Source organism: Rattus norvegicus, chromosome 18 (genome assembly GCF_021556685.1).
Source record: "Rattus norvegicus strain SHRSP/BbbUtx chromosome 18, alternate assembly SHRSP_T2T, whole genome shotgun sequence".
NCBI classification, from domain to species: Eukaryota; Metazoa; Chordata; class Mammalia; order Rodentia; family Muridae; genus Rattus; species Rattus norvegicus.
In genome coordinates, this window is record NC_141551.1 from 13470001 (window position 1) to 13496175 (window position 26175).

Genomic DNA, 26175 nt, shown 5'->3' on the forward strand with positions numbered 1-26175 from the left:
TTGTTGTGCTCGTTTGTTTTTGTTTTGTTTTGTTTTTGGTACCATTCTGGCTCTTTATTGATGCTTCCAAACCAAATTCCTTATGTTTTCACAAAGCTCATCCTTTGTTTTCCAGGTTTAATTCAATTAGAGAACACAATACACCACCAGAAACTTAAACGCAGTGTATTAATAGACTTCTGGTCACTTCCCATTCCTAGAAAAGAGTCTGGTTAAAGGACTGGGCCTTCTGTCTCCGCCTATGCCTCATTCCACTACCATCCCATTTTACCTCAATATCAGCCTGGATGACCTATCCAACATTTTAATCTTAGAGTTTATAGACTTACACAAATCATGTTAACTTCAATTCCACAAGCCATTAGCCATTCATGTCCGTGGTCACCCTTCCTACTTCACTGTCATCTGGAGTGGATCTACGTCAGAGGTATCACACCCTCTACCTCACGTGCTGGTTCCAGTCTCTAGGCCCATTGCTTCTGCTCTTGTACTACTTTCCACCTCAAGTGGATTCAACTTTCCTTATGTTTTGCTACATTTTCCTGTATTGGTGAATTCATCTTGAAGTCTCTGATGCAACATCTGCTCTTATAGTTTCTACAAGGGCATTTACACCTAAACTCTTGCTCCCTGAGTTCTAGACTCTTAGCTTTAATATGCTACTGAGCCCCAAGCAGCTCCTTTAAGTGTGACACGTTCAGTTAAATCCAGGTTCACATGTATTCTTTAACCCATATATTCTAGTTCTAAATAATCATGCCATGAAGTATCTGTTATCAATTCTAGAATCCTCAAATGCACATCTGGTCAGTGCTTCTCAGCATGAGCAGCAGACTCATCTAGATTTTGTCTATATGAGCAACAACACAAATCTGGGGTCCTGCCCAAGAGAAGATGCTTAACTCTCACTCAGATGGGGAAATACAATAATAGTAATCTGATGTGGATGGATGGAGGGGACTGGTGGAAGGGGGATGGGGATGGGAACTTGGAGTGGGGATCAGGTGTAGGGAGAGCTGGTCCAGAAAGTGAAATGAAATCATCAGGGAGGGGGTGAGGTGCAAGGGATGAGAGGTCATCTCCAGGACTTGTCACAGACCTGGGATGGTGCAGGCTCCAGGGAGTCTATGAGGGTCACTCTAGTTGAGACTCCTGACAGTGAGTGATTTGGAGCCCAAAGGAGCCCACCTCCTATAGCCCTCGGCAGGACTCTGAGTGGAGGAATAAGGATAACAGCCCAATCATAAAACCTTGAACCCAAAATTTGTCCTTCCTAGAAGTGCAGGGACAAAGACGGAGCAGAGACTGAGAGAATGGCCGGCTGATGACTGGCCCAGCTTGAGACCCATCCCATGGGCAAGAACCAATCCCTGACACTAGTAATGGTACTCTGTTGTGCTTGTAGACAGGAGCCTAGCATAACTGTCCTTTCTGAGGCTTCACCCAGCCGCTGACCAAAACACATGCAGATACCCACCGACAAACATTAGACAGTGCTTGGGAAGTCTTGTGGGAGAGTTGGAGGAAGGATTGAGGGACACAGAGCGGCTAGGAATTCCACAGGAAAACCAACAGAGTCAGCTAACCTGTATATTTGGGGTTCTCAGAGACTGGAATACCAAGCAGAGAGCATGTGCAGATACACAGGCTGACCTAGCATCCCCGCCCCTGCAAGAATACATAGCAGATGCTCATTTTGCTCTTCATTAGGTCCCCCAACAACTGGAGCGGGGACTTACCCTGACTCTGTTGCCTGACTCTTCCTCTAATTGGGCTACCTTGTCTGGCCTCAGTGGAGGAAGGTGCCTAGTCCTACAGTGACTTGAAGTGTCAGGGTGGGATGGTACCCAGTAGGGACCTCCCTCTTCTCAGAGGAGAAGACGAAGGAAGATGGGTAGTAAGGCCTGTGTGTATGTGGGGGTGGGGTGGGGACTGGAAGGAGATGGGCTTTGATTTTGGTGGAAAATGAATAAATAAATTATTAGAAAAAAATCTGGGTCCCAGTCATTATGAGCTCTTGGTGTCACTAAAAATGTCTGGTACTACATCATCTAATATGCTATACTCCTCTCCAATGCAGTGCATATAATCAGTAAATGTCAATCACATTTACGTCACAGGAAACAGAAATATTCATTTTATCATAACAACACATAAACTATCAGATCTGTGTGTATCTCTGAGTGGTGTAAGTACATGTTCCGTGTGTGTGTGTGTGTGTGTGTGTGTGTGTGTGTGTGTGTGTGTGTGTGTGTGTAGGTCAGAGGCCAGTATTTGGTGGTCTCTTATTCTTTGAGATAGGTTCTCTAACAGAACCTAGAAATTAATGATGCAGCTGGGCCATTGAGTTCCCGGGATCTGTCCCTAACTCTTGGGTTATGGGTATGTACCACTGTGTTTGGCTTTTGCAGGGCTAATGAGGTGTGGATACAATCAAAATGCATTATGTACATGTGTGGAAATGTCATAATGAAGCCTGCCACAATGCATAATTAATATATGCTAACAAAACTTAAGAAATTATATATTTTTACCGGTAGCAAGCAGTGGGATACAAAAATAGCAATTTACTGGAGAATGAAAAGCAACTGTAAAAGCATAATGTGTAAACTCTGTTCACGAAATATCATCATTGCATAGAAAACTATGCATAGCAAATTTGAAAAGGAAGCTAGCCAGAGACTGTAGGAGGGGCCTCTGAGCTGCCGTGGGAATATAAAGCTAAAAATGGTGGCCCAGTTTTCTATTCTATTCCAGTTTTACATAGGGGTTCAATATTGCATTAGCAATAATTCCAAGACTGAGCAGAAAGATGCAAAGAGAAGGAAAAGCTCTTATTCTTTAGTAAATCAAATATCCAGAATCATTTAGAGTTACATTTAAGAACCACTTCTCCATTTGGCAGCATTCTCTTGATTTACAAGTGCTTATAGTCACTTCAGGACTAAGTCTGGGTAAAACTGCCATGGTCCTTGATACAAAAGCAGAACTTCTTGTCACCTGCCCTTAAATTTAAAAAGCATTTTTCTCAATTAGCTGCAGATTTTAGAAAAACGATGCACCAATGAAGAGACGATGTGTAGGCAACCAGAGAAGTAGCTGACACACCAGAATACACTTGGAGTCGAGGTTACAGTAGTCTGATTTTTGCTATTTAGGTGCCGAGCTGCTGAACGACGTGTGTTATCCGTTTTGTTAGAAGCCAAGCATTCTCCATGGGAAAAGGGGTGAAGAAATGATGACTTGGTCAGTGTTGAAGTCCTCAGCCAGAGCAAGTGTGCGCTCTTTACACAGGAAGCTAGGTAGCAATGTTGAGGAGGAGAATAAACTTTCACAGACACTGAAAGGTAGAGTCTGTGTACGGACTCAATGTGGAAACTGTTCTTCCAGGGTAGTTTATTGCTCTTCCCTTATGACACAAATTACAGAGATCTGCAGGAAACTACAAACTACAATGATAAATAATTTAAAAAAAATAAGAGAGAAGCTTTGGCGTGGGGAATGACTGGTGCCAAGAGAACGTATCGCAGAGTGTAGGGTCTGAGTCTCTTGCTAGTTGAGTGCACTTTTAGCTCTAGCATGCTCCTTTGCTTTCTTGGTTAACACTACAGTAGATATTACAGGGTTTCCCCCTAAACAATATGAGCAATATCTAAAGGTGATCTATAACTGTGATCAATTCTTCTGCCCAAAGGGGACAGTCCAGATCAATAACACCAAGTTTACCTTTCATATAACATTTCCCTTCTTGGATTGCCTTACATAGAAATTTATGAACTCACTCGCTTTCTAAAAAGGAATAACATCAAGCTTGTGGGAGGAAACATAGTGTGTCACCACACTGTTTACCACTAAAGCCCTAATGCGAACCCCACATAAAAAGTATCCCTAATGAGAAGCCCTGGTCATCAGTGAGCCCTGAATTTTCTCGTCGCACAGATGGACACCATGCTTCGGGTGAACATGTGGCAAACTGTTAGGATAGCTATACCTAAGACAGTTAAGGATCGACTTCATATTCTCAGGTTCTTGGTGAGCATTAATAATTGGGGTATTCCAACAAATTCTTTAAGGTTAGAAATCAATAGCAGATTTAACTATTTCGCACGGGCAGATAGAAGGTTAGAAAATATTTCACATGTGATGATGGGTGTGAGGGAGCAGGAGTAGGGGCAGGAGAAGAAAGAGAGAATGGTATCGATAAAGGCCCCGGGGTGTTCTGGAAGTATTTGGACTATCAGGTTGGCGCAGTATGAAATACAGCCTTGAAAGCACACCCAGTTCTTGCCACTATCACGCGTGTATGTGGCCAGCAACCTTATCAAAGGAGGCAGCATTCATCCACGCATGCATGGCTGTGTATATCTATTCATAGATTCATGTCCCTAGTTTTTATTGACTTCCTCCTCTGAATCCTGAGCTTTCAAGACACGGGGGAAAGTGATAGCTGCTGTCATCAAAAAAGCATTATGGTCACAGGAGTCTAGTTGACAACAAACAGACACCAGCGAGACACTCAAAGGGGTCAAGACGAAGACCAGTGCTCAGCAAAGCGTGGAGCCTTACTAGGTTTCTAATGATCTCTTACCTGGAGACTTACTTCCGGGCGGGAAGGCAAGAAACTGGCTTTTGGGTGAAAAATGCAAATCTCTGTGAGCTAGCAGCTGGTTAGTTCAGGAATTTTTCATGTCTCTTCAACTAACCATTTCGCTTGCTTTGTTGTACTTGTTCTGTTTTGTTTTCTTCTGTTTTGCCATTTCACTAATTATTGTTACGGTGAAGTGCTGAACTTCCGCTCAAACAGTGTTTGCTGAGATCCCAACATGTTTTACAGGAGGAATGTAAAACGTGATTAAATCAGGGAAGTGATTCTACAGTTGCACCAACATACGGGGTGAGAAATAGTGCTCAGTAACTTAGTCTTATAGCAAGAGTTGGTTTTTAGTGTCAGTGTCCCAGTCCCCATGGGTCACAAGGCTGAGACTTGGTCACCAAAGTTCCCAGAATCTCTTCACAAGGGAGGAGGCATCGCGTATCGCCACTAGATGGCGCCCGCTATTTCCAGTTTTGTAAGAAAGAAAAAAACATTTTCTAAATAATAACCATAATCAAGTAAAAGACTGTTATTTCCCATCGCCATTTATGTAACTATGATTAATTTAATTATAATTTCATCACAATATGAATCAAAACCACCATTAACACTTATGTGGGGTACATTTGGACCAGTTTAAAACATATTGTCTGTTTTCCTTTATGTAAGAAAGGGAATTTGAAATACATTTATCAGAACAGAATATTAGTAGGATTAAAATAGCTGATAAAAGTGTAATATGAAATAATATCACGCATATCTTAAGTAGTCTCATTGTGCAACTCAATAACCATAATTTAAAATGTGTATTTAAACTTTCACTAGTTAGTTGCGATTATATACATCAAAACTATTGTAAACTTTAAAGTGTGATAATTTCTGTACTGATGCCTGTATTTAGTTGTAGTCTAAATAAAATTTAATATGTATAGCTTTAAATGATTTGATTAATAAAATTAATCTTGATTTCAAGATGTTATACACATTTTTAAGGGAATGAATATGAGATATTCTCAGTTACCCTTGAGTGTCGCTTGCAACACTCAAATGGTGTTTATGTGGAATAAAATATCTCTACTTAAAGCCTAAATGTAGTTCTGGAATGAACACAACTTACGTTTCTACAACACAGTGATGTTTAAAACCTAAGAACCCCAGCCGCACCAGCAGAAGAAATGAAGTACGCGCTGCGCGCTGCTTCCTCGACCCCTGGCACGTTTCTTTCATTTTCAAACGTTTTCAAATAAGGCTCACCAAGATGTTCTCCAGGGTGTCCTTCCTCATTTCTGTAAGCCTTTTGAACCTCCTCTCCTCATCGAAGATCCTCTCTTCACAGCGCTGTCTCTCTCTTAAGATGTGGTCGAACACGCCGTGTATGTGTTCCCTGTCGAATCGCAACTTCATGAACTCTTCCCTGTGGGGAAAGAGTTTCACATGTGAACTCGGTGGTTACAGAAGGAAAAGCACTCGTCTTTAAGCAGCGCCAGCGAGTAAGTAAGACAATGGTGTCAACAATAAACAAGCTAAGAGGAGAACAGCCAATGGTGAGCTGTGGTCGAAACACACAATAATCACTGAAGAATAGCACGGTCATGGAGACCTTGTCAGGTCACAACCAAGAGGCAAGCACCTAATACAAAACCTGAAGAAGATTTTCACCAAATGTAGGTCTTTGTAGTTTTAGCACAACTCATATAATTTTAAGTTTATATCTTCCAGACCCATACTATTGTTTCAGGTATTAATATTTTTAGCAATGAGTTCTCTTGCTTTCTTACATGATAGAACAAAGGCAAATCAATCTTTTGGAGATAATAGCTAAATGACCATGATCATGTTGAAAACATCATTAAATAAAGCCCTGTTAGGTAGACTGACTTGACACCACTAAAGATCTGGTACTGGACTGTGCACAGTTAGTTGATAGTTTGTTTTTATTTATATGCTTGTGGTGTGTGTGCGTGTGTGTGTGTGTGTGTGTGTGTGTGTGTGTGTACGCGTGCGTGTTCACGCGCATGTATGCGTACATGCATGGATGTGTATGCGTATGTATCAGTTTGTGTAATGTACATGGATGTGGATGAAAGTTTTTGTGTGGAGTCAGAGGCTCTCCTGTGGTAAGACTGGGAATTGAACTTAGGCTGTCAAGTAGGCAGAGTGGGCATAGTAAGGGTTTTATCTATTAAGGCATCATCCAGGACCACTCCATCATCCATATATATATATATGTATATATATATATACCTTATATATTCATAAATATATATATCCATATATATATCCGTAAATATATACCTTATATTTTTGGTTGTGAGCCTAGCCTTTAACAGCTGAGCCATCTCTCCAGCCCTATATATAAACTCCTAATGTGATAAGCCAATATTCTTCTAATCATTAAGCAAGCCTGTTTAACAGGAGACAAGAGCCAATATGAATACAGGAGGAGAACATGAGTGGGTTCCACACCAGAGCACATAAACACTGTGTGAATCTGTGACTATCGTCAGAGAGGAGCCGAGGACCGTTCCTGAGAGCAGCTCTCGCTTACGAGGTGAGCTCACAAGGAAGTACTTTTTTGGAAAAGGGAGATGTAAATGGATGATAAGGGATGCTACAGAATATCTGTTTCTAAATTCTTCCCTTAAATTTGTTAGAGGAAAACCATAAATTATTAAACATGATTCAAACACAATAGCAATGTGTTGAATTAACACAAGATGTTATTAATGCTAGAGAGAGAAGGTTTACATATGTGGGAAAAAGTGAACAATCCCCAGTTATTAGCATAAGAATAAACGTAGGAGAGAAATAAATAATGAAAGCAGCTTATACAAACAAAAACGATTAGATATCATATGTCCTCACATGTATTTGATAAAACTCTGAGAAGAATAGAAGCCATTTTAAGAATAAATATTAAATATGAACATTTCATGAATCTCACGTTAAACATGATTATTATTTTGACAGAACTTACTGCAACTTTACAAGTTTTTCTTCGAAGCTTTTCCTCTCCAGATCCATTATCATTATCTCCTTGCTCAGCTCCTTGCTTTTCTCGTGGAAAACAAATGTTTTGGTTTTAGCTATCTCAATTTCTTGGTGAATCATTGTGCCCTTTCCCTGCAAAAAGTTTCAAAGAAGTTTTAATACTTAGATTTTTAAATCTTTGGAATTCTAACACACAGGCTGACTTCATACAGAGTGGCAACCTCTTAGCAAGGTGGGCAGTGATGGACGCTCAAGTTCCTCACTATTAGGAAGGCACTTCCTAAAAGGAGAGAAACACTTCTTTTCCTATCTGCTTTCCCACCGGTTCAACAGCAGCCTGTTCTCACTCCACATGCCCTAAAGCACGCATGCATATTCTAGTGCACGCGCACACACGCATACACACACACACACACACACACACACACACACTGGGGGTGTGGCCAGGTGGCTAAGTAAAGACTGATGCTTCTACATGTCAAACAACAGCATTTCGTCAACAAAATTTTTCCCGGGTGATTCTGGGAAATTAATTCTATGTTGAGATGTTTCTTAGGTGAGCTGATCTCCAATAGGGTGTTGTATAATTAAGAAACCTAGACTCGGTGTGATCACTCAGTGTAACAAAAACATGGTTGACATATTTACCCTAGCAAAGTAGAGGGCTGTGTTATCATGTGACTGCCCAAAGCTGACTAAACGAAAGTATTCATAAAAGTGTCCAAAATAAGAAAGCTGAGAAAGAAATAGCTTTAGACATCTCAATGAAGATGCTTTCTAAAACAAACATCTTTCTGGTAAATGACTTAAAAATTTAAAATTGTATATTTTAATTAAATTATAATCTCTTAAAAATAATGACATATTGCCAAATCGTACATCATTATTATAATTTACTAATGATTAGAGTTGCTGCATCTGAGTATGGTTTCTCATTGAAAAACAAATTTCTGATAATGATTTCATAAATTGGAGAAGATCAGACTACTAGACTTAGGGATAAAACTTTTATAACCATTCCCTTCCCTGTCTCCCCTCCTTCCTCTTTCCCAGTCTCCTCTATTTTTTTCCCTTCCATTTAAGGTCACTCCCACTACAGTAATACAGTGCAATGGAACAGGTAGCTTATACAGTGAACATTTGCTCTTTCAAGCAAAATGGCCTGACAAGTTCAGGAATAAAGGGTAGGCAGATTTGGCGTCTGCCCGAGGCTTGGTTTTGTTTTTGTTTTGTTTTTGTTTTTAATGATGATGCCTGTTGTGAGCTCACATGAGGAAAGGAGTGGAATTCCACCTCCATGAATGGATTCTAAAGGCATTGATCCCAGTCACAAGGATGGTGTTCTCAGAAGATTTCACCTGCATAGCTAGGGAAGGGCCTCTGGGTCCTCTAAACATCCCCCAACAGCAGAGACTGTTTTGAAGGAAGAACTATGGGAGGACGCCAGCATCCTTTTTCTCCTTCCCATTGGGCATCTCCTCCCTTTCGTCTTTCTTTTGCTTCAGTGCTTTCTTGAAGCTACAAGGAGAGGTCAGTGTGTGATTAAAGAAAGTGGCAGATTTTTGCATAAACCCTGTGCGAATTTTCGGTTGCTTTGAAATGTTTTCTTGCCAGATTTTGTGTGCCTGATAGAGTAGAGCAGTGGGAAAAAGAGGCTACATGGATGCAGTGTGTGTGTGTGTGTGTGTGTGTGTGTGTGTGACATGTGTATGCATGTGTATGTGTATGCAGAACCCATTCAGTGAGAACAATTCAAGACACAATTATGTATGAGTTTTCTTTGATCTAAGAAGTTATAAATTGAAAGCTAAAATTTTCACCTCAGTTTTTGTGAGTTCCTTGAGGCTTTTCTTGCTTTTTTTCTGTAATTTTTTCTTTGTTGCCTCTACTTTTCTTTTAACACGTTCTTTCCTCCTCCGTATGTCATGAACCATCTAGAAGATGTAGAACTAGAGTTTCATAAAGGTTACTCATTGTCAGAGCCAGAATGTGCAGAACTAGAGTTTCATAAATGTTGCTCATTGTCAGAGTCCGGATGTGCAGGGCCGGACGTGCCTGAGGGAGAGCCAGAGATAGGACTTGCCAAACCAGCTATCAGCCCCAAGGACACTGACCATCCGTAGCCACCCTCTCCCCTTCCTTCACCCCCCTGAGTGAGATGAGCCACCCTACCTGCCTGCCGAGCTGCTAGATAACACATACTCCTTGCTGATGTCATTTCGCGCCGAAAGTAACCGTGCCCCTTTTGAATTGACCAATCATGTGTAACCGCACGAATGCCCCTTACCTCCCCTATATAAACCCCCGAGTTTGGAAGCTCGGGGTAGATTCCTCTGTCTCCTGTGTGAGATACGTGTCGACCCGGGATCCCGCTAAGACCTGGGATCTCGTTAATAAAGCTACCTCTTGCTGTTACATCAAGAATGGCTACTCGTGATTCCTGGGGGCACCCCACCCCGCGATCGGAGCGAGAGATGCGGCTCCCCATTTTGGGGTACGCTCTTTCATTTGGGGGCTCGTCCGGGATCGGAGCGTGACCCCCCCGGAACCCCGAATGCCACTTGGAGGTACGTAAGTGTGAGTGCTGGAAAGCGGCCGCTGAATGTGTGCATGTGTGTGTGTGTGTGCGTGTGTGTGTGTGTGTGTGTGTGTGTGTGTGTGTGTGTGTGTGTGTGAATTAAGTCCTATAGTCTGTGTTTTTCGGTACCGGTTTAGTGTCTTGGTGCACTGTCTGGGCAGAAGAAGGATTCCTGCCCTGTGCACGAGAATCTTAGTGCACTGTCTTGGCAGAAGAAGGTTTCCTGCCCTGTGCACGGGTGGAAGAAGGTTCCCCACCCCGTAGAAAGCTAGCTTGAGAGTGCACTGTCTGGGCAGAAGGAGGATTCCTGCCCTGTGCACGGGTGGAAGAAGGTTCCCCACCCCGAAATGGCGCCTGTGAGTAGATGAAGGATTCCTACTCCGAATAGTCTTTTTTCTTTCTTTTTTCCTTTTTAGAAAGCGCACCGGGGGATGCCCCAATTGCGGAGGCTCTAGGACGCGTGAGAGACGTTCCGCGAGCCAGCCTTTGTCGGGAGGACCCGGCAACTAGCAGTCAAAAAGATCTGACTGTGATAACCCCTTTGTCTTTGATGGTGGACCATTGGACGGATGTTAGGGCAAGGGGATACTCTGGAATTCTGTTGGGAGGTAAAATCAGATGGTTCTAAGAAACTTAATCTTATGGACCCCGCTCTAGTGGCGGTGTGTTGGTTGATAGCCAAAGTGAATCTTTAAAACAGTATTTTATCTGTGCTTGTGCTCGCAGCCAGCTGTGATGAGCTAGGGAAGAAAAGATACAAAAAAAAGAGGAAATTAGAGAGCTAAAGGGAGATAAAAGACGAGAGAGGAGCATATACTGGCCACAGTAGTTAGGGAACCTAGGAAGATAGTACCTGGCAACAGAAGAGAAATCCTGGCTAAAGATCAGTGTGCCTAATACGAAGAAAAAGGACACTGGTTCAGGGACTGCCCAAGAAAGGACAAGAGGGGTCACTGGAGAGCTTCTTGGTCCTAGAGTGCTGGCTATGTACAGAGATAGAAGGGAAGTGTGGATACAGGGACCCAATGCTCTGTGCTCCTATGCCCCCCAGTGGGCGAATATCCAAAGACCTTGAGTGCAAGGGGCTACTGGCAACGAACAATACTTATGGACTGCCCGAAGAACAGTGGACCTAGGCGTGGGCCGGGTAACCCACCCACTAGTTCATGGTCATCTCTGACTGCCCCTATCCCTTGCTCATGAGAAAATTGCTCTCCAAAATGGCTTGTGTGGGCTAAAATGACTGGGTGAGGCCATGTGTATGCATATCTACAGACTGTGTATGTGGAGCTTAAGACCTGTCTCAGTGCACCAGAACCTGATGCTGGGAGATGTGTGACTTAGTCCTGTTCTGCCTGGAACATATCATTCCTGCCAGCCAGGCACTAACAATTATCACCCAATCCAGGACTTAAACTGTGATAGAGTGGCTGATGTTTTGCCTTTGAATAGAGTGTCCCAAAAGATGGGACCACTGGTCAGCTGCCATGGACTAGATTCTCCACCGGTTGGGGACAATCTGGTCACCTTGCTGCCCAATCCGGACCTGGAGCCACCACAGCACGAGTGTCAAGCACTGGCAGAAGCCCATGGGTGGAGGAAAGACCTCTGCGACTGGTTGATTGACCCCTGCTGAAAGCTGAGGCTACTTTGTCTACAGACGGGAACAGTTCTCTTCATGAAGGTCAGAGATAAGTGGGTGCTGCCATGGTGGACAACACAATGTCATCTGGGATGGCTGAACCTCAACCCCCCAGTACATCAGTGCCGCAGATGCCTTTACCATCTCTTGGATGCCCTGGTGAAGCCAACAACTGTGAGTACGATTCATTGCTCAGGATATCAGGAGGGAAGAGATTCAGTGGCATGGGGCAATAACGAAGCAGATCAAGTGGCTCAAAAAATGGCTATGCAGGAGCCTATCCTGGTTGCAGGCCTGCAAGAGACAGCCACTGAGAACTAGGATCGGACTAAGGGATGGCCTCACTTAGAAAAGGCCCAAATTGCTTAAAAGATAAAGGACAATGGCACACTTGAGGGGAAAGCTATACTCCCCAGAGAACAAAGAAAAGACTCACTTTGCCAAATACAGAAATGGACTCAGTTAGGAGATAAGAAGTTTGTCCAAGTAGTTAAGGTGTATGTAACAGACTTTAAGATTTTAGCCAGAGAGACAGTAGAAAGTATAAGGTATGTCAATAAGTGAATGCTTAGCAAGCAAACAGGGCAAAGAGACCTAGAGAGTTTAGTGAAAAGTCGAAGTGAACTTCACTGAGATAAAACCAGAAAAATATAATCACAAGTATCTCCTAGTGCTTGTAGATACTTTTTCAGGAATAGATAGAAGCTTTCCTCACCAAATGAGAGACGGCCTCTGCAATCATCAAGAAGATACTGGAAGAAATCTTCCCCCGATTTGGAATGCCCAAGGTAATCTGGTCAGACAAAGGCCCTACTTTCGTTGCCGAGGTAAGCCAGGGTGTGGCCAAGTATTTAGAGGTCAATTGGAAATTACATTGTATCTACAGACTTCAAAGTTCAGGACAGGTAGAGTAAATAAATAAAATTTTAAAAGAGACTCTGACCAAATTAAATTAACCATGGAGACTGGCGCAGACTGGGTGACACTCCTTCCCTCTTGCTCTCTTCAGAGCAAGAAATACCCCTTCCAGATTCAGCCTTACCTGCTTTGAGATCTTATATGGGGCCTCAGCCCTGACTGTATTAGATGATGTTACTGAACCAACATGTCATAGTGCCATAGTAATAATGATTTGTGTGCCAGGCTAAAAGACCTACAGGTGATACAGAAAGAAATCTGCTCACAGCTGGCAGCAGCCTATGCCCCGGAGACCCCTGAGACATCCCATCAGTTCCAGGTTGCAGCTACACTGAGCCAAGACATTCGAGCCTCGCTGGAAAGGACTGTACCTGGTACTGCTGACCACCCTGACAGCTGTCAATTCTCAGCCCTCACCAGCCGTGTACTAGCTGTTGGGGCTGAGAGCTGGGACCTAGAGGGAAATTCAGTCATGTTTGTCCTGGGTTCTATCAAGATAGGTGTGGGATAGGCTTGATTTCCATTACAAATGATGTAACATTGCATATGTTAGTACTCTTAATACTTCTTGGGACTGTGCCTCAGGAATCACAGTCTGTATAAGCTTAGAAGTTCTAAAAGCTAGTCATGACCTTGGTGTATAGGCTTGGATAGTGTCCAGATTAGAATCCTCATGTTAAGACAACAATACCAAACTGTTATGCTAGATGAAGCTGAGTTCGCCATGAAGTTCTAAGATTAGAACTATTAACAAAAAAAGAAGTGGGGAATGTAGAACTAGAGTTTCATAAAGGTTACTCATTGTCAGAGCCAGAATGTGCAGAACTAGAGTTTCATAAAGGTTGCTCATTGTCAGAGTCCGGATGTGCAGGGCCGGACGTGCCTGAGGGAGAGCCAGAGATAGGACTTGCCAAACCAGCTATCAGCCCCAAGGACACTGACCATCCATAGCCACCCCCTCCCCTTCCTTCACCCCCCTGAGTGAGATGAGCCACCCTACCTGCCTGCCGAGCTGCTAGATAACACATACTCCTTGCTGATGTCATTTCGCGCCGAAAGTAACCGTGCACCTTTTGAATTGACCAATCATGTGTAACCGCGCGAATGCCCCTTACCTCCCCTATATAGACCCCCGAGTTTCGAAGCTCGGGGTCGATTCCTCTGTCTCCTGTGTGAGATACGTGTCGACCTGGGATCCCGCTAAGACCTGGGATCTCGTTAATAAAGCTACCTCGTGCTTTTACATCAAGAATGGCTACTCGTGATTCCTGGGGGCACCCCACCCCGCGATGGGAGCGAGAGACGCGGCTCCCCGTTTTGGGGTACGCTCTTTCATTGACACTCTGATTTTACACTGTGTAACCTTTGTGATTCATTGGTTTAGATAAACTGTATGCAGTAACTCTCTTAATAATCCTAATGTCTGTTTTAACATATGAAAGGAAAGGACACTGCCCATGTATGAGCTCTAGGCTATGACTCATCAAACCTCAAATTCTGTTGGAATTATCTCAGACATGGAAAGTCTATGTTTCAGTTAAATAAGCAAAAAGGATGAGCAAACATAGCAATATTTTATAGGTTAGATATTTAATATATAAATATAAAACTATTTCTATTAAATATATAAAATATCTTAAACATTTTATATATACTAAATATTTAAGATATATTTGAAGTTCTAAATACAAATTGTTAGAACCATTGTCAAAAAGAAAATGCACAAAAACTCATTCATTCCCAGACTTGGTGCTAAATGGCTAGGTTTTCTCATTTTTTACCTATTAAAAGACAAAATAAGGAATGATTGGTGAGCAATGAGAAGATATGAAGCCATGACTATTAGAATATGAAGGAAAACAGAAATCATTGAACATTGGTGGAATTCATAATTATACAATTCAAATTAGACAATGACATTGAGACATTTGAGATAATTAATAAACTCCCGTCATTAACGTAAGAGAACGTCATTATTAAAACCAGGTTTAGTACTGGTTATGTGTTCATCGTGGATGTTGGGGTCCCCTCCAGAAGCCTCCACTTGCTCAGTCTGGTTAGGCTCATGTTTCTATAGTTTAAAATACCAGAAAACCCCTTCTTGAATAGTTCATAGAAAGACTTTGAAAGTCAAAACAAATCCTTTTAACAGTGAAAGGACAACACAAACCCATTTGTCTCCATTTATGGAACAGACCATAAAATCCAGGAACAAGTTCGTAAAACCTCCTCCCAAAGAACAGACGAGAAACAACAAAAATGGGGAACTATTTATCTCAGGACGGGCATCTGTGCTGGGGACCCCTATCTCATTCTGTGGATAAGCATTCACAACATAAGAATGCAGACCACTGACCACCTGGCACAAGCCCATCAGAACCTGGCCCTTCTTACCCCCTAGCACTCACCAATGAAATTTTTAGATTATCTAATCCTTCTGGAAAATTCCCCTAATACTTCTTAAGAAGGTCTGTGTGCCTTTGTCTAGGGCTGCCACTTCAAAGAATAGCTGACTTCTTAATGCTGGTTGTTTTCTGCAGAATAAACCGTTCTCTCTCTTTGCACACTGAGTCTGGGGCCTTCCTTCAGTGATTTTTGGACCCTTACAGCAGTAATACCTTGTAACTCACATTTTAAAAACAAAAACACTTTGAAAATTGTTAATAGCCAAATGCCCAAAGTTACACCATCATTTGCAAAGGAAAAACAACATTGCCAAATTGTCCCAAGTCTATGTGTGTCTTCCCTGCAGAGAAAGACAAGAATGCATTGCTCTTACCACACCCCCCACCTCTCATAAAGATAAATGATAGCACGTACACATATTTTTTATGATTTTTTCCCTTTGGGAAGGGCCAGTAATATCAGTTACTGACAGAAACCTGTAATTTTGAAAATAATTTATCCATATTTGCTTTATTTTTCACCCCAGCTGTCTTAACTTTTCTATGCACAAAAACTTACCTGTAAAATGTCACGATACCTCATATTTTATAATCAAGTCAACATAATCTTTTAGCATCTCATTAAGAAGCAGTGGAGATTAAATCAGGAGTACTTTGTGTTGGGCAATCTCACCAGGCCAGTCTTTGCTCACTCAGTTTCAAAGCAGTTTGGCCTAAGTATAGTGTAAGACAGATTACAGAGTTGTAGACAGTGGGCCTTGCCAGACAGTTCTTAAATGAATTAATAATGGTGTGATCACGAAAAGGGAACTTGAAGGGTTTGTGACTTTCCTATACGAAATCATCATTTTCTCCTTCTTTATATATCATCACATATATTACTTAGTAACGAAAGTATCCCTGAAAGTAGAAGATTAGTTATGAATAAATTTTTATGGAATGAATTATTGTAAATGCTTACTTTAGCGTGCTCTCTGTGAATGTTCCTGATTCGCTCAGCCTCTCTTTCAAACTCTTTCAGTGGCTCCTGTACCTCTAACAAAGCCGCATTATAGAGTACCTTTCTTCTTATATACTCCTGCATTTCAGCAAACTGGGATTCTTCAACGGAATACAGCCTTTTCTGTCAACCAAGAATACAAACCATTCATTCATGGTTAATTACACACATGTTTATTAAGAACGATTCAGTGCTATCTTTTGAAAATCAAAAACTACAAGCCTCTAATATAAAAACAAGGGGGAAGACTACAGTATCTTTTAACAGCAAATAGCAACGAAACAATGAGAGGGGAAAAACAATAAATAGACAAGAAAGACCAGATATTCTCAAGTACCTGTTAGGGTCCAGTACGTCTAAGTGCCTGACAGCAACACATGTTTGAGTGTCGAAAAGCAAACAAAGAGCAGGGAGAAAATATTATGGCAGAAATGACTTGGCTGACTACAAAAATATTAAGGAAATATCTATCAAAACTACAGGAGTCCCCCTTTATAGAGTTAGATTAAGGATACAGACATCTCACATCACACTGTTGAGGTTTGGTTTTTTGCTATGTATTATAATGCTAATATGGATCTCCAAGGTCTGGGTGCACCAAGCATGAGAGAAACTGTAAGTAGACCCAAGTGACTCTATGTAACCTTGCCCACTAAGTCATCTCTGATTGGAGAATAAAGATGCCTATAGCCTGCAGCCAGCAGAAGGGAAACAGCAGAGATTTGGTTCCGGGTTTAGGATCTAAGGCAGGAACCACAGGGGGGGGGGGAGAGAGAGAGAGAGAGAGAGAGAGAGAGAGAGAGAGAGAGAGAGAGAGAGAGAGATAAGATGCCGTGGAGTATTAATCTTGAAAACGTGGCTGTGAGGGCTCATCAATCGGAGTTAAGAGCTCTCCAGACGGAACACAGCAATGTATAACTTGGGGTTATTGATAGGGAATTAGATTTTAATACCTTTGAGGTTAGCTATCTGCCCAGCACTAATGCTGATTAAGGCTTATTATAAATATGAAAGTTGTATGTCTTTTTACCTGGGATCCGAGTAACCGAGAAGACAAGGTAAAAATCCTCAATTGAGATTAAATGTTTTCTACAACATCACAAGAATATGATCTCCTTTGCCTCATGAGTTTAATTCTCTTACTGTTAACAATCCCACCTTAACATATACGTATTTCTAAAGGGGAAGCATTCTGGAACAGACTGGCGTATCAAAGCTTGGTTCCAATAGACAAACAAAATTGAAAAATACAACTCGGGTTGGCTAGTTAACATATTTCCATTCCAAAGACTTTCTATAGAAATATCACAGCACTTTTTTTTTTCAGGGTTAAATAAAGAGATTTCAGTGAGAGACACTAAAAGTAAAGAAAATGTAGCATCATCAGAAAGCAAACTAAGGAGTTAGACAGTTTGGAATAAGAGTCTTCTGCCCTTTCACTAGACTGGCAGAAATTCCCATTAAGCTACAAAATGAGATATGTGCATGGGAGGTCAGTTTCTTTATGCATGATCAGACACTCCGGTTGTACACAGAGGCCAACTGTCATCAGCTAAGGAGAGAAAAGTGCTGGCTTGCAAACCAAGCAGTGACAAAAGATGCCTCATTACAGGCAAATTTAAAATGCTAAGTAAAATGCAAATTAAAGGAAGAAGAAAACAGAAGCCAAATTAGTATTACCTGAACCTCAATCCCTGTAGCTATGTGACTTCTTATAAGCCTCTTCAGAAAATCTTCTCTAACCTGCATGTCAAAAAGTTGTCAAATGAAGACTTTATTCTCAGAATATTTAAAAATAAAAAAATTAACTGCTGTTACTAATATAAGATACAGTTTATTTGTATAAAAATAAAAAGCAAATTAGTCATTGTATTTACATGTTATAATTATTTTTAAAGATATTAATATTATTTGAGACAAAGCATTTAAATGATATAGAGGAAGCAGCAGGATTTCATTTCATCTAGGTTGTATTTTATAGTCCTGACCTGCAAAAGAAAGTCACAGAGTAAAAGCTAGATTATCTTTGGCCCCTTTTCTTCCAGAAAAATGGATTCATTTTAGTTTTATTTTCCAGCATAAATACTGTGAATGTTGAAAGCAAAATAGATACAATCATGTGTGATGCATAAGCAGTGTTATTATAACCTCCAACTGACTAGAAAATTTTCCTTTTTTTTTTTTTTAAGAAAAATACATTCTTTCAGAATTAGGAGTCAAAGGGGGTAGAAAGCATCTTTCCTTTGTTCCACAGATAATGATCTTAATTATTTAGTCTGGCTTTGGAATGACACAGACCAGCATCAGAAGTCATTCTGTAGGTCCATCTGCCTTGTGATCACACTGGAGTCCAATGTCTGAGAGTGTAGCTGGTCTACCTTTAGGCTGCTCTCCAGACTGAAATGAGACACTCACGTTTGCAAAGAGGAACCATAGGTTCTTAACGGTTTAGGACTTCCCCACTTCATTGCTGACCCCATAGATATATCTGGTCCACAGAGGCCATAAGGAGAAGCCAGCACACTGGCTCATCTTCCAGCCCTTCCTTTACCCAGACAGCAATGAGAATTAATATTGTTTATTCAAGCAGCAGAGTATTTCTTCTCCAGTTGGTAAGGCTGATGCCTGTGCCCACATTCTTTGAATCCAGGTTACATGTTCATTAATGCTTCATAGCAGTTTCCAGTATTTGTCGCTTGTTAACTTGTATTCATGACAAATTACCAAGTTATTTAAAGCATGGTGGTTTTGATAAAAACAAAAACCAAAACTAACACAAAACTGCCTCAATTTCACTTCCCATTGCAGTGATAAGGTACTCTGACAATTTATTTGGTTCACAGTTCAAACTCAGAGTCCACCATCGGTGGACAGTCAAGGTGGTAGGAACTTGAACAGCTGGTCACACTGCCTTGACAGTCAAGAGCAAAGAACAACGAATTAATGTGTTGCACTAGAGTACAGCTCACTCTCTTGCTTTCTCACAGTTCAGGAACATTGCCAAAGGAATGTTGCTACCAACAGTGGGCAAGTCTTCCTACCTCATTTAACTTAATCAAGTTACTCCTCCACAGACAGACTCAGAGGTCAGCCTAATGGAGACAACCAATCTCTCCCTGAGACTCTTTGCCCAGGTGACTCTAGATCATGTTAAAATCATTTGACATCGTTATCTACATGAAACTCTACTCCAGTGCAGGAATCCATAGTACCACAAGTTTCTTTCTAGAGCCTAAGAGAGATTTCCCAAGCTTTCTGTCTTACTTCTTCCAACCTCTATATATCCAGACTGGACTCCATGTGGGAAAGCATCTAGTTTTGACTGGGCAACTAAAGTCACAATTTACCCAAGTTGTAAGAATGTTCTAGCCATTATACTCCTTACAGATAAACAACTGGACCCCAGGTCCATTCACAATAACCTAGAGGTTGGATGCTTCCTGAAGGGACTGCTGCCACTGTCCTTCAAAGTATCCTACCTCTAGGACACAAAGGACAAATATGATAAAATGAGCTCCAATGACCAGTGGTCAGGCTACAGGGTATCACAAAAGAGTAGGGTGACTCCTCTTGACAGCTTATATTCCCAGGATATGTCCCTGAAGGTTGATTATGGAGGGAGAGAGAGAGAGAGAGAGAGAGAGAGAGAGAGAGAGAGAGAGAGAGAGAGAGAGAGATGAGATATAGTTCCTCCAACTTTCTTAGTCAACACCATAGAGAACCAGTAAGCAAGCATCTTCAAATTTGTCCCAGGTTGGATTAAGGTTCTGCTAGAGACCTTCTGAGTATCAGTTCTTAGGTCTAAATGGTACAAGAAAGGAGGGTGGCTTTAAGCAAGGAGAGGCATCTATGCAGTTCCACCCAGTGCACAAGGCAGAAATGGTGACCTCAACAGGCAAACTTCACTTGTGCTTTGGCTAGAGGAGGTTAAAATAGGAATGTACTTACTGTGTGACCACCTTACCCTAACTTCACAACTAACTATGTAAAATAGCTATTAAACCTGCTTTCTTTTCATATTGGAAACCTGGGACAACTACTTAAATAGTCTAAGAACAGAGCAGGCAGCTTCCTTGTCTAAGAGCTTTGCCCATGGCTGGCCTAGATGAAGGGCTAATTCACATAACCTGATGACTTAGGCATCTGATCCTACAGGTTTGGCTTCCTAATGATTTCTAGATTCTTAAAACCCTATAAAGTGATAGCAGTTCTATGTAGAGCCACCCATTTTCTTGTGCCTGTCTCCTCCTTAAGGGACTAGCTCCACCCATTATCTTGTGCCTGTCTCCTCCTTGAGGGGCTAACTTTACCAGGCTGTCACAGAAGCAGTCAGTCTTGGTAGAACAAGGTTCAGGAGCCTATATTGCAGGTAGTTGAGAGCTGAAACAAAGACTTGGGATGAGAATATGTCAGTCCGATAGTAACTCCACAGTGGGCTATGAAATGGAATACACCCTGCGAAGTTATGGGCTCTGTAGAGGTGCTCCTGGAATTATGCTCCATGAATCATCTTGTAGCTGTTGATGACAAATCCAGGAGGAGATGATCATAAAGTTGAATTAACACAGGGCCCAGTATGTAAGCTGCTTCCTCAAACTCTACTGCGCCATTGCTGGAAAGGCTCAAAGACGGGAGCTGGGGCATGACAGAGGCTGCAGTATTTGTGAATCGCTTTGCTATTTTAACATTTATTGGACACCACTTTGGAGAGAATGTGCTGATTTTACATGTGTTTTATAGATACAGGAGTCCTTGCTTAATTGTATGGCTGGAAGCCCATGGAAATTTGTGCATATTGGAATTGTGTAGAGCAGTGGTTCTGAACCTTCCTAATGGTTTGACCCTTTAATATAGTTCCCCATGTGTGGTGTTCCCCCAACCATAAAATTATTTTCTTTACTATTTCATAACTACAAGTTTGCTACTGTTATGAATTATAATGTAAATATTGATATACAGGGTATCTACTATGCAACCCCTGTGAAAGGGTCATTCAACACTAAAGGAGTCAAGACTCACAGGTCGAGAACAACTGGTGTAGATTAAGGAGAGGCTAAAGGCCCGCTACAGTTAATGTGGTACATTGTAGATGGTGTGTGTGTGTGTGTGTGTGTGTGTGTGTGTGTGTGTGTGTGTGTACATTTATCTTCATGGTCTCTTAGTGAGATATCAATGGCTAGTCTACTTCTCTTAACATACACTTGTGATGGTCAATTGTGAGGAGGAGAGGGCTCTGTTCTGTTCATGAACTCAGAGGCTCTAGTTATCACTGAACTCCAGGCCTTGCTTTTAGGCCAAGGGCAAGTAGGAACTTTATGGAAGGAGATTGGATTTTACCAAAGCACACAGTCCATGGGCAGAAAGCCAATTAAGAAAGGGCAGAGACAGCAGCATCCCACAGTAGTACATCCTCAAATGGCAAAAGGTCTTCTAAGCCCTATCTCTTGGTATTCCTACCAGCCCATAAACACTGTACTGGAGACCAAGCTTTTGCCACAGGGGCCATGTGGGAACATTCCGAACCTAAAATATAGTAGCTCCTATTGTATACTTTCGAAGCTGAGAAAACGGAAGTCAGCGAGGTCATGTAGTTCTTGTCTTCAAGTAAGTATGAGCACAAGTTACTGCTGGACGCTCACTTGATACTCTCTATAGCATTTAGCGCTGAGATCCTTGAGTCTTTCTGGAGCTGCCATCACTGTGCTTGCAACAAAACTTTTGAAAAGAATAATTTATTAAAACAAATGAGTTTGGGAATAACAAAGAAGCTCCCTTTGGGGACTATGTTGGAGAATCCATCTGTTTTATTTTCTTTGAAACTAAAAATACCGTAGCCTTAGAATTTATTATTTCATGAGACACTAGAAGTTCATTAAAATGCCATAACCATATAGACTTTCATTTGTAATCAGCAACCTGAACATGGGTTAAGGGATCAGGCTTGGCAAAGTATTTTTTTTAAACGATACAGTAGGAAGACAGGCTGGCCTTGGCGGTTGTCCTTTATTGACATTGTGAATAAAGATGTAGGGTTGAGCCAAAGCAAACCAGCCTTCTCCAGGAAGGAAGATGCTTGTAAGTCAGCCCACACGGTTCCTGAGTTCTTCAAATCGCCAGGTCACTGGAAAGCCAATGGGAGCCCAGAAAACTGCTCCTCCACAACTCTTCCCATAGAGTATTTAACTCTGATGTGCTAAAGATGCTAAGGCCTTTGAGCCAATACCTCCATATTATCTCGAAATAAGAGGTTGATTACTTACTATGTATAAGGGTTGGGGCTGGATCAGCATTGGCTGTAACTACAGCCAAATGATCCAACTTAATACCAGTATTGCTCAGAGAAATAATGTTTGTCATGTAATTTTGATATGCTTAGTTGATACACTCTTATAACAATGTTGTCACATTCCTTTCCAGGGCGCCTCACCTGAATTGAACTGGGAATGAGTGAGATGGTAAACTTCCAACAAGAGAAATCCTGTCAAGAATCTGGTCTGCCATCTTTAAAATGTGCATGAAACAAAAATACTGTTGTTGTTATTTGTGTGAACGAGTGTCTGTACTTGTATGTTCAGTGCCTGGAGAGGGCAGAAGAGGATGTCCAGTGTTGTGGGGCTTGAGTTACAGGCACTCGTGAGCCCCCAAAGTGGGTGCTGGGAATGGAACTCTGATCCTTTGGAAGAGCAGCAAACACTCTTAACCATCTGCCTGAGCCCTCCCCTCTCAGCCACCTCTACTTTAATGTTGAAGGCCACAATTGGGGAAGGCTCAGAGTTGTATACATAAGGGCACTTTGCAGTCCTCACAGTCCTTATCGCACATCAGCCAAATGAACCAACAATTTGCAAGGTGGTCTCTTATCCGTGCCCAGCATCCACTACTTTGAACTCGGATTTAGGACGCATTGCTGGACCCTGTGTTCTTTGACAGCTGGAGGAAAGTAAAGCTTTCTCAGCAGAGGGCAGTGGAGAAACATACAAAGTCTTGGCGAGGGACTCTATAACCATCCTCTTGTATTCAATCGGCATTTTTATCCTCCTCCTTTCAAAGAGCCAGGGTCCTTTGAGGTTCTTTGTCCGAAATCTACATTTTACTGCCCTTGGGTCTCACCAGAGTTCTCAGGGAGCTGGCTCTGTGCCCTCTACAGAGACACTAGCACAGTGCAGCGAGGCCTCTGTCGTGGGACAGTAGCCCTTCTCTCCATGTACTTTCCGGCATGGCTTCAGGACTGTGCCGACTTTTGCAATTACTTAGCTCTTCAGAGGAGGGGTCAGAAAAGCTTCTGATAAAGGGTGAGAGAGTAAATATTTTAAGCTGAGCAGACCATAAGGCCTCTGTCACATCTGTTTGAGTCTGATTTTGGAGAAAAGAAAGAAGGAGATCCAAAGATCACTTCAAAGAGCATGTAAGGAGACTTGGTTTCAAAAGAAATGGTAGCCTCTGGGTCATTGGCAAGAGTTCACGACGGACGGGCTTGCGGCCTGGTTTTAGCAGCCAGAAACCAGCAGGTGGCAGCAGAGAGCTATGATACGGCTAGAAAATGCTGTTACAGAATAAAGGCTGCTGAAAAGCATAAACTGATGGTGTTTGTCTGAAAACCGGCATCCAAAGAGAACGGAAACGAAATGCTCAGCATAGATAAAATCATTAGAACTGGGTCAGGATGCTTCAAGGTGAACATGACCTCAGTATGAAGTCTGGTGCTGGCCCAAACAGGCTCATCTTAAATACAGTATTGAGAATATCCTTAATGTATATGAGTCTGAGGTTCTCAGGTCTCAGCTGGATATGGCAATACTGATATTTAACCTCTGTGTAGATAATATGGAATACTGTCTATCAAAGTTGCAACCTGATAGATGACGTATTCTAAAAGGAAACAGGGAGAAACATAAAGAACATTCCATGGTTCGGCGTCGCCTTTGCTGTTCAGGTTGGAAAACGTATTGAATGACGCAGATATTTAACTCTTGGGTCTGTTTGCTTACAAATGAGATAAGTGTGCAGAGTGTACACAACACATTGTGAACAATAATAACTGTTTGCTGAAACAGTTGACAAACTGTTCATCTGGGTAAATAACAAAAGCTATCTTTTCTCCCCACGGTATTTTACAGAAAAGAGAAGCATACTATCCAAATGTCACTTATGTGAGAAACGACTTTTTGAGAATGGTGCTGTAATGTTATCACACTTGATTTGTTATGTGAGATGGTTACTGAGGGGCCCACAGACAGGCAAATGCACAACTCAGACTCAAGTGTGGGTGTTCACCCTGGTTTGTTCACCATCATGACTGAAGATGCTTTATGTACTTCATGTTCTAGAGGCTTGTGAATTGTACCTTACAGTCTCAGAAGGCATTTCTTTCCCGAATAGGTCGGTTATTGATACTAAAGTTTAGAAAACTTGGGACAGATCATCTGACATAGCTGGGAATTTCTGCAAATTGTTTGGTGTCTCTGATTATTTGCGATTTACTGCCTAAAACAGGCATGGCAATTTACCGATGTTTTAATTTATGAGAAACTCTACCTTTATAGTGAGCTAGACCATTTCTCAGAAATAACCCGAAAGTGACATAGTTGAAATCATCTTCCGGATAGCAGAGATCCTGTGTTAATTTCAGCACATCATCTTAAAATACACCTACAAGAAGAACATGGTGGGGAATGTAGTTCAGCGATAAAGTGCTTTCCAGAACTAACAAAGCCACAGGTCCAATCACCAGTACCACACTCAGGATGCAGTGCAGACATTCACTCATGCAATGGCCGGCATCTTGTCCACCTGTTCTCCAGGTCGGAAAAGCAGTAGTGACACTGCAACACTTGCAGAAGGCGTCGACTAATCGGTTATTGTTCAAATTGGGCTGATTTGAGGAATGTCACAAGAACGTTTGATGCTGTAGCACTGTGGTCTAGAAGGTTCCTCACACGAGCTTGCAGGCCTGATGAGGCACACCTATTTGTGTGCTATAGAGGCTTTAAGGCAGTGTCTTAGAATCCTTAGTGTGTTATAGAGACTCTAAGGGAGTGTCAGAATCTTCCCTAGCTAACACATAAGTTATGCGTACATAAGAAAACTCAACCAAGGTCCGCATTCCTGGGTCTTTCGGAAGGTTAGAGCTGTTCTCAGCACAAGCTGGATGAGATGCTGACCAGTTAGTTACCTGCACTGAACCCTCATCCTCTGGAGAGATAGGACTTTTCTTCTTGTTTGTTAGATAGCATTTAGGAAGAAACGTAATAATAGAGCTTAGTATATGCCTCACTTGATAGGACACTTGCCTAGAATTCATGAGACCCGGGGTTAACCTCAAGTATCACTCCTACTCCGACACACATCTTAGCCATTCGGTTGGAATGGTGTGTGCTGTACAGTGTAGGTTCATGTCCGTATCTGTGTGGTACATCTTCCTGTGGAGACAAGTGAGAGTTGCTGACTGCCTTCTCTCAATCACTCCACCTTTATTTTTTTATTTTATTTTATTTTATTTTATTTTATTTTTTGAGATAAGGTCTCTCACAGGACCTGAAGTTAGTTCATCGACTTGGGTAGACTGGTTGGCCAATGAACTCCAGGGATCCACCTATCTTTGAACCCCTAAGGGCTGGGGTTGTACCGTGTTCAGTTTTTACACGTTTTTGGAGTAGAACAGGCATTTTACTAGGATCTCAGGAGAGTCTTAACCCCTAAACTAATCTGATTATCAAGAAAGATTCACTCCAGAAAACTCAGGCTAATCACCCTTTTTTGCACAGCCAAGATGTGAGCAGTGATACCTGACCTTGAATTTTCTTCTCACTTCTGCTAGTTTATCCTCCAGTTCATCTGTTTTGTGCCTAGCTATGTGGTAGACGGCCCCAACATGATAAGACTGCTTGTAGAGATGTTTGAGATAATTGTTATTCCTCGTCTTCATTTCCCTAAATGAGTGGATTTCATCCTCGAGCTCTGCTCTTTTCCTTATACTGTAAGAAAAGAAGCAAAAATTAATACAGCCATTCTTAGAGAACATATGCTTAGAACAATGTCATTATTCTA

General features: G+C 41.9%; 1 protein-coding gene across 2 annotated transcripts in view; it reads right to left on the bottom strand.

The window, feature by feature from the left end:
- The window catches only part of Ccdc178 (coiled-coil domain containing 178), a 401819-nt gene that overhangs the window by 216514 nt on the left and 159130 nt on the right, over positions 1 to 26175 (bottom strand). The window contains exons 15-20 of one of the 2 annotated variants that reach the window (XM_087593662.1): positions 25914 to 26102; positions 17809 to 17866; positions 16090 to 16251; positions 9406 to 9519; positions 7572 to 7717; positions 5849 to 6008 (exon numbers count right to left, since the gene is read on the bottom strand). In XM_087593662.1, the coding sequence (XP_087449788.1) occupies positions 5849 to 6008; positions 7572 to 7717; positions 9406 to 9519; positions 16090 to 16251; positions 17809 to 17866; positions 25914 to 26102 (829 nt within the window). Of the gene's footprint in view, positions 1 to 5848; positions 6009 to 7571; positions 7718 to 9405; positions 9520 to 16089; positions 16252 to 17808; positions 17872 to 25913; positions 26103 to 26175 lie in introns of both variants that reach the window. The other variant, XM_087593663.1, reaches the window with a different exon arrangement.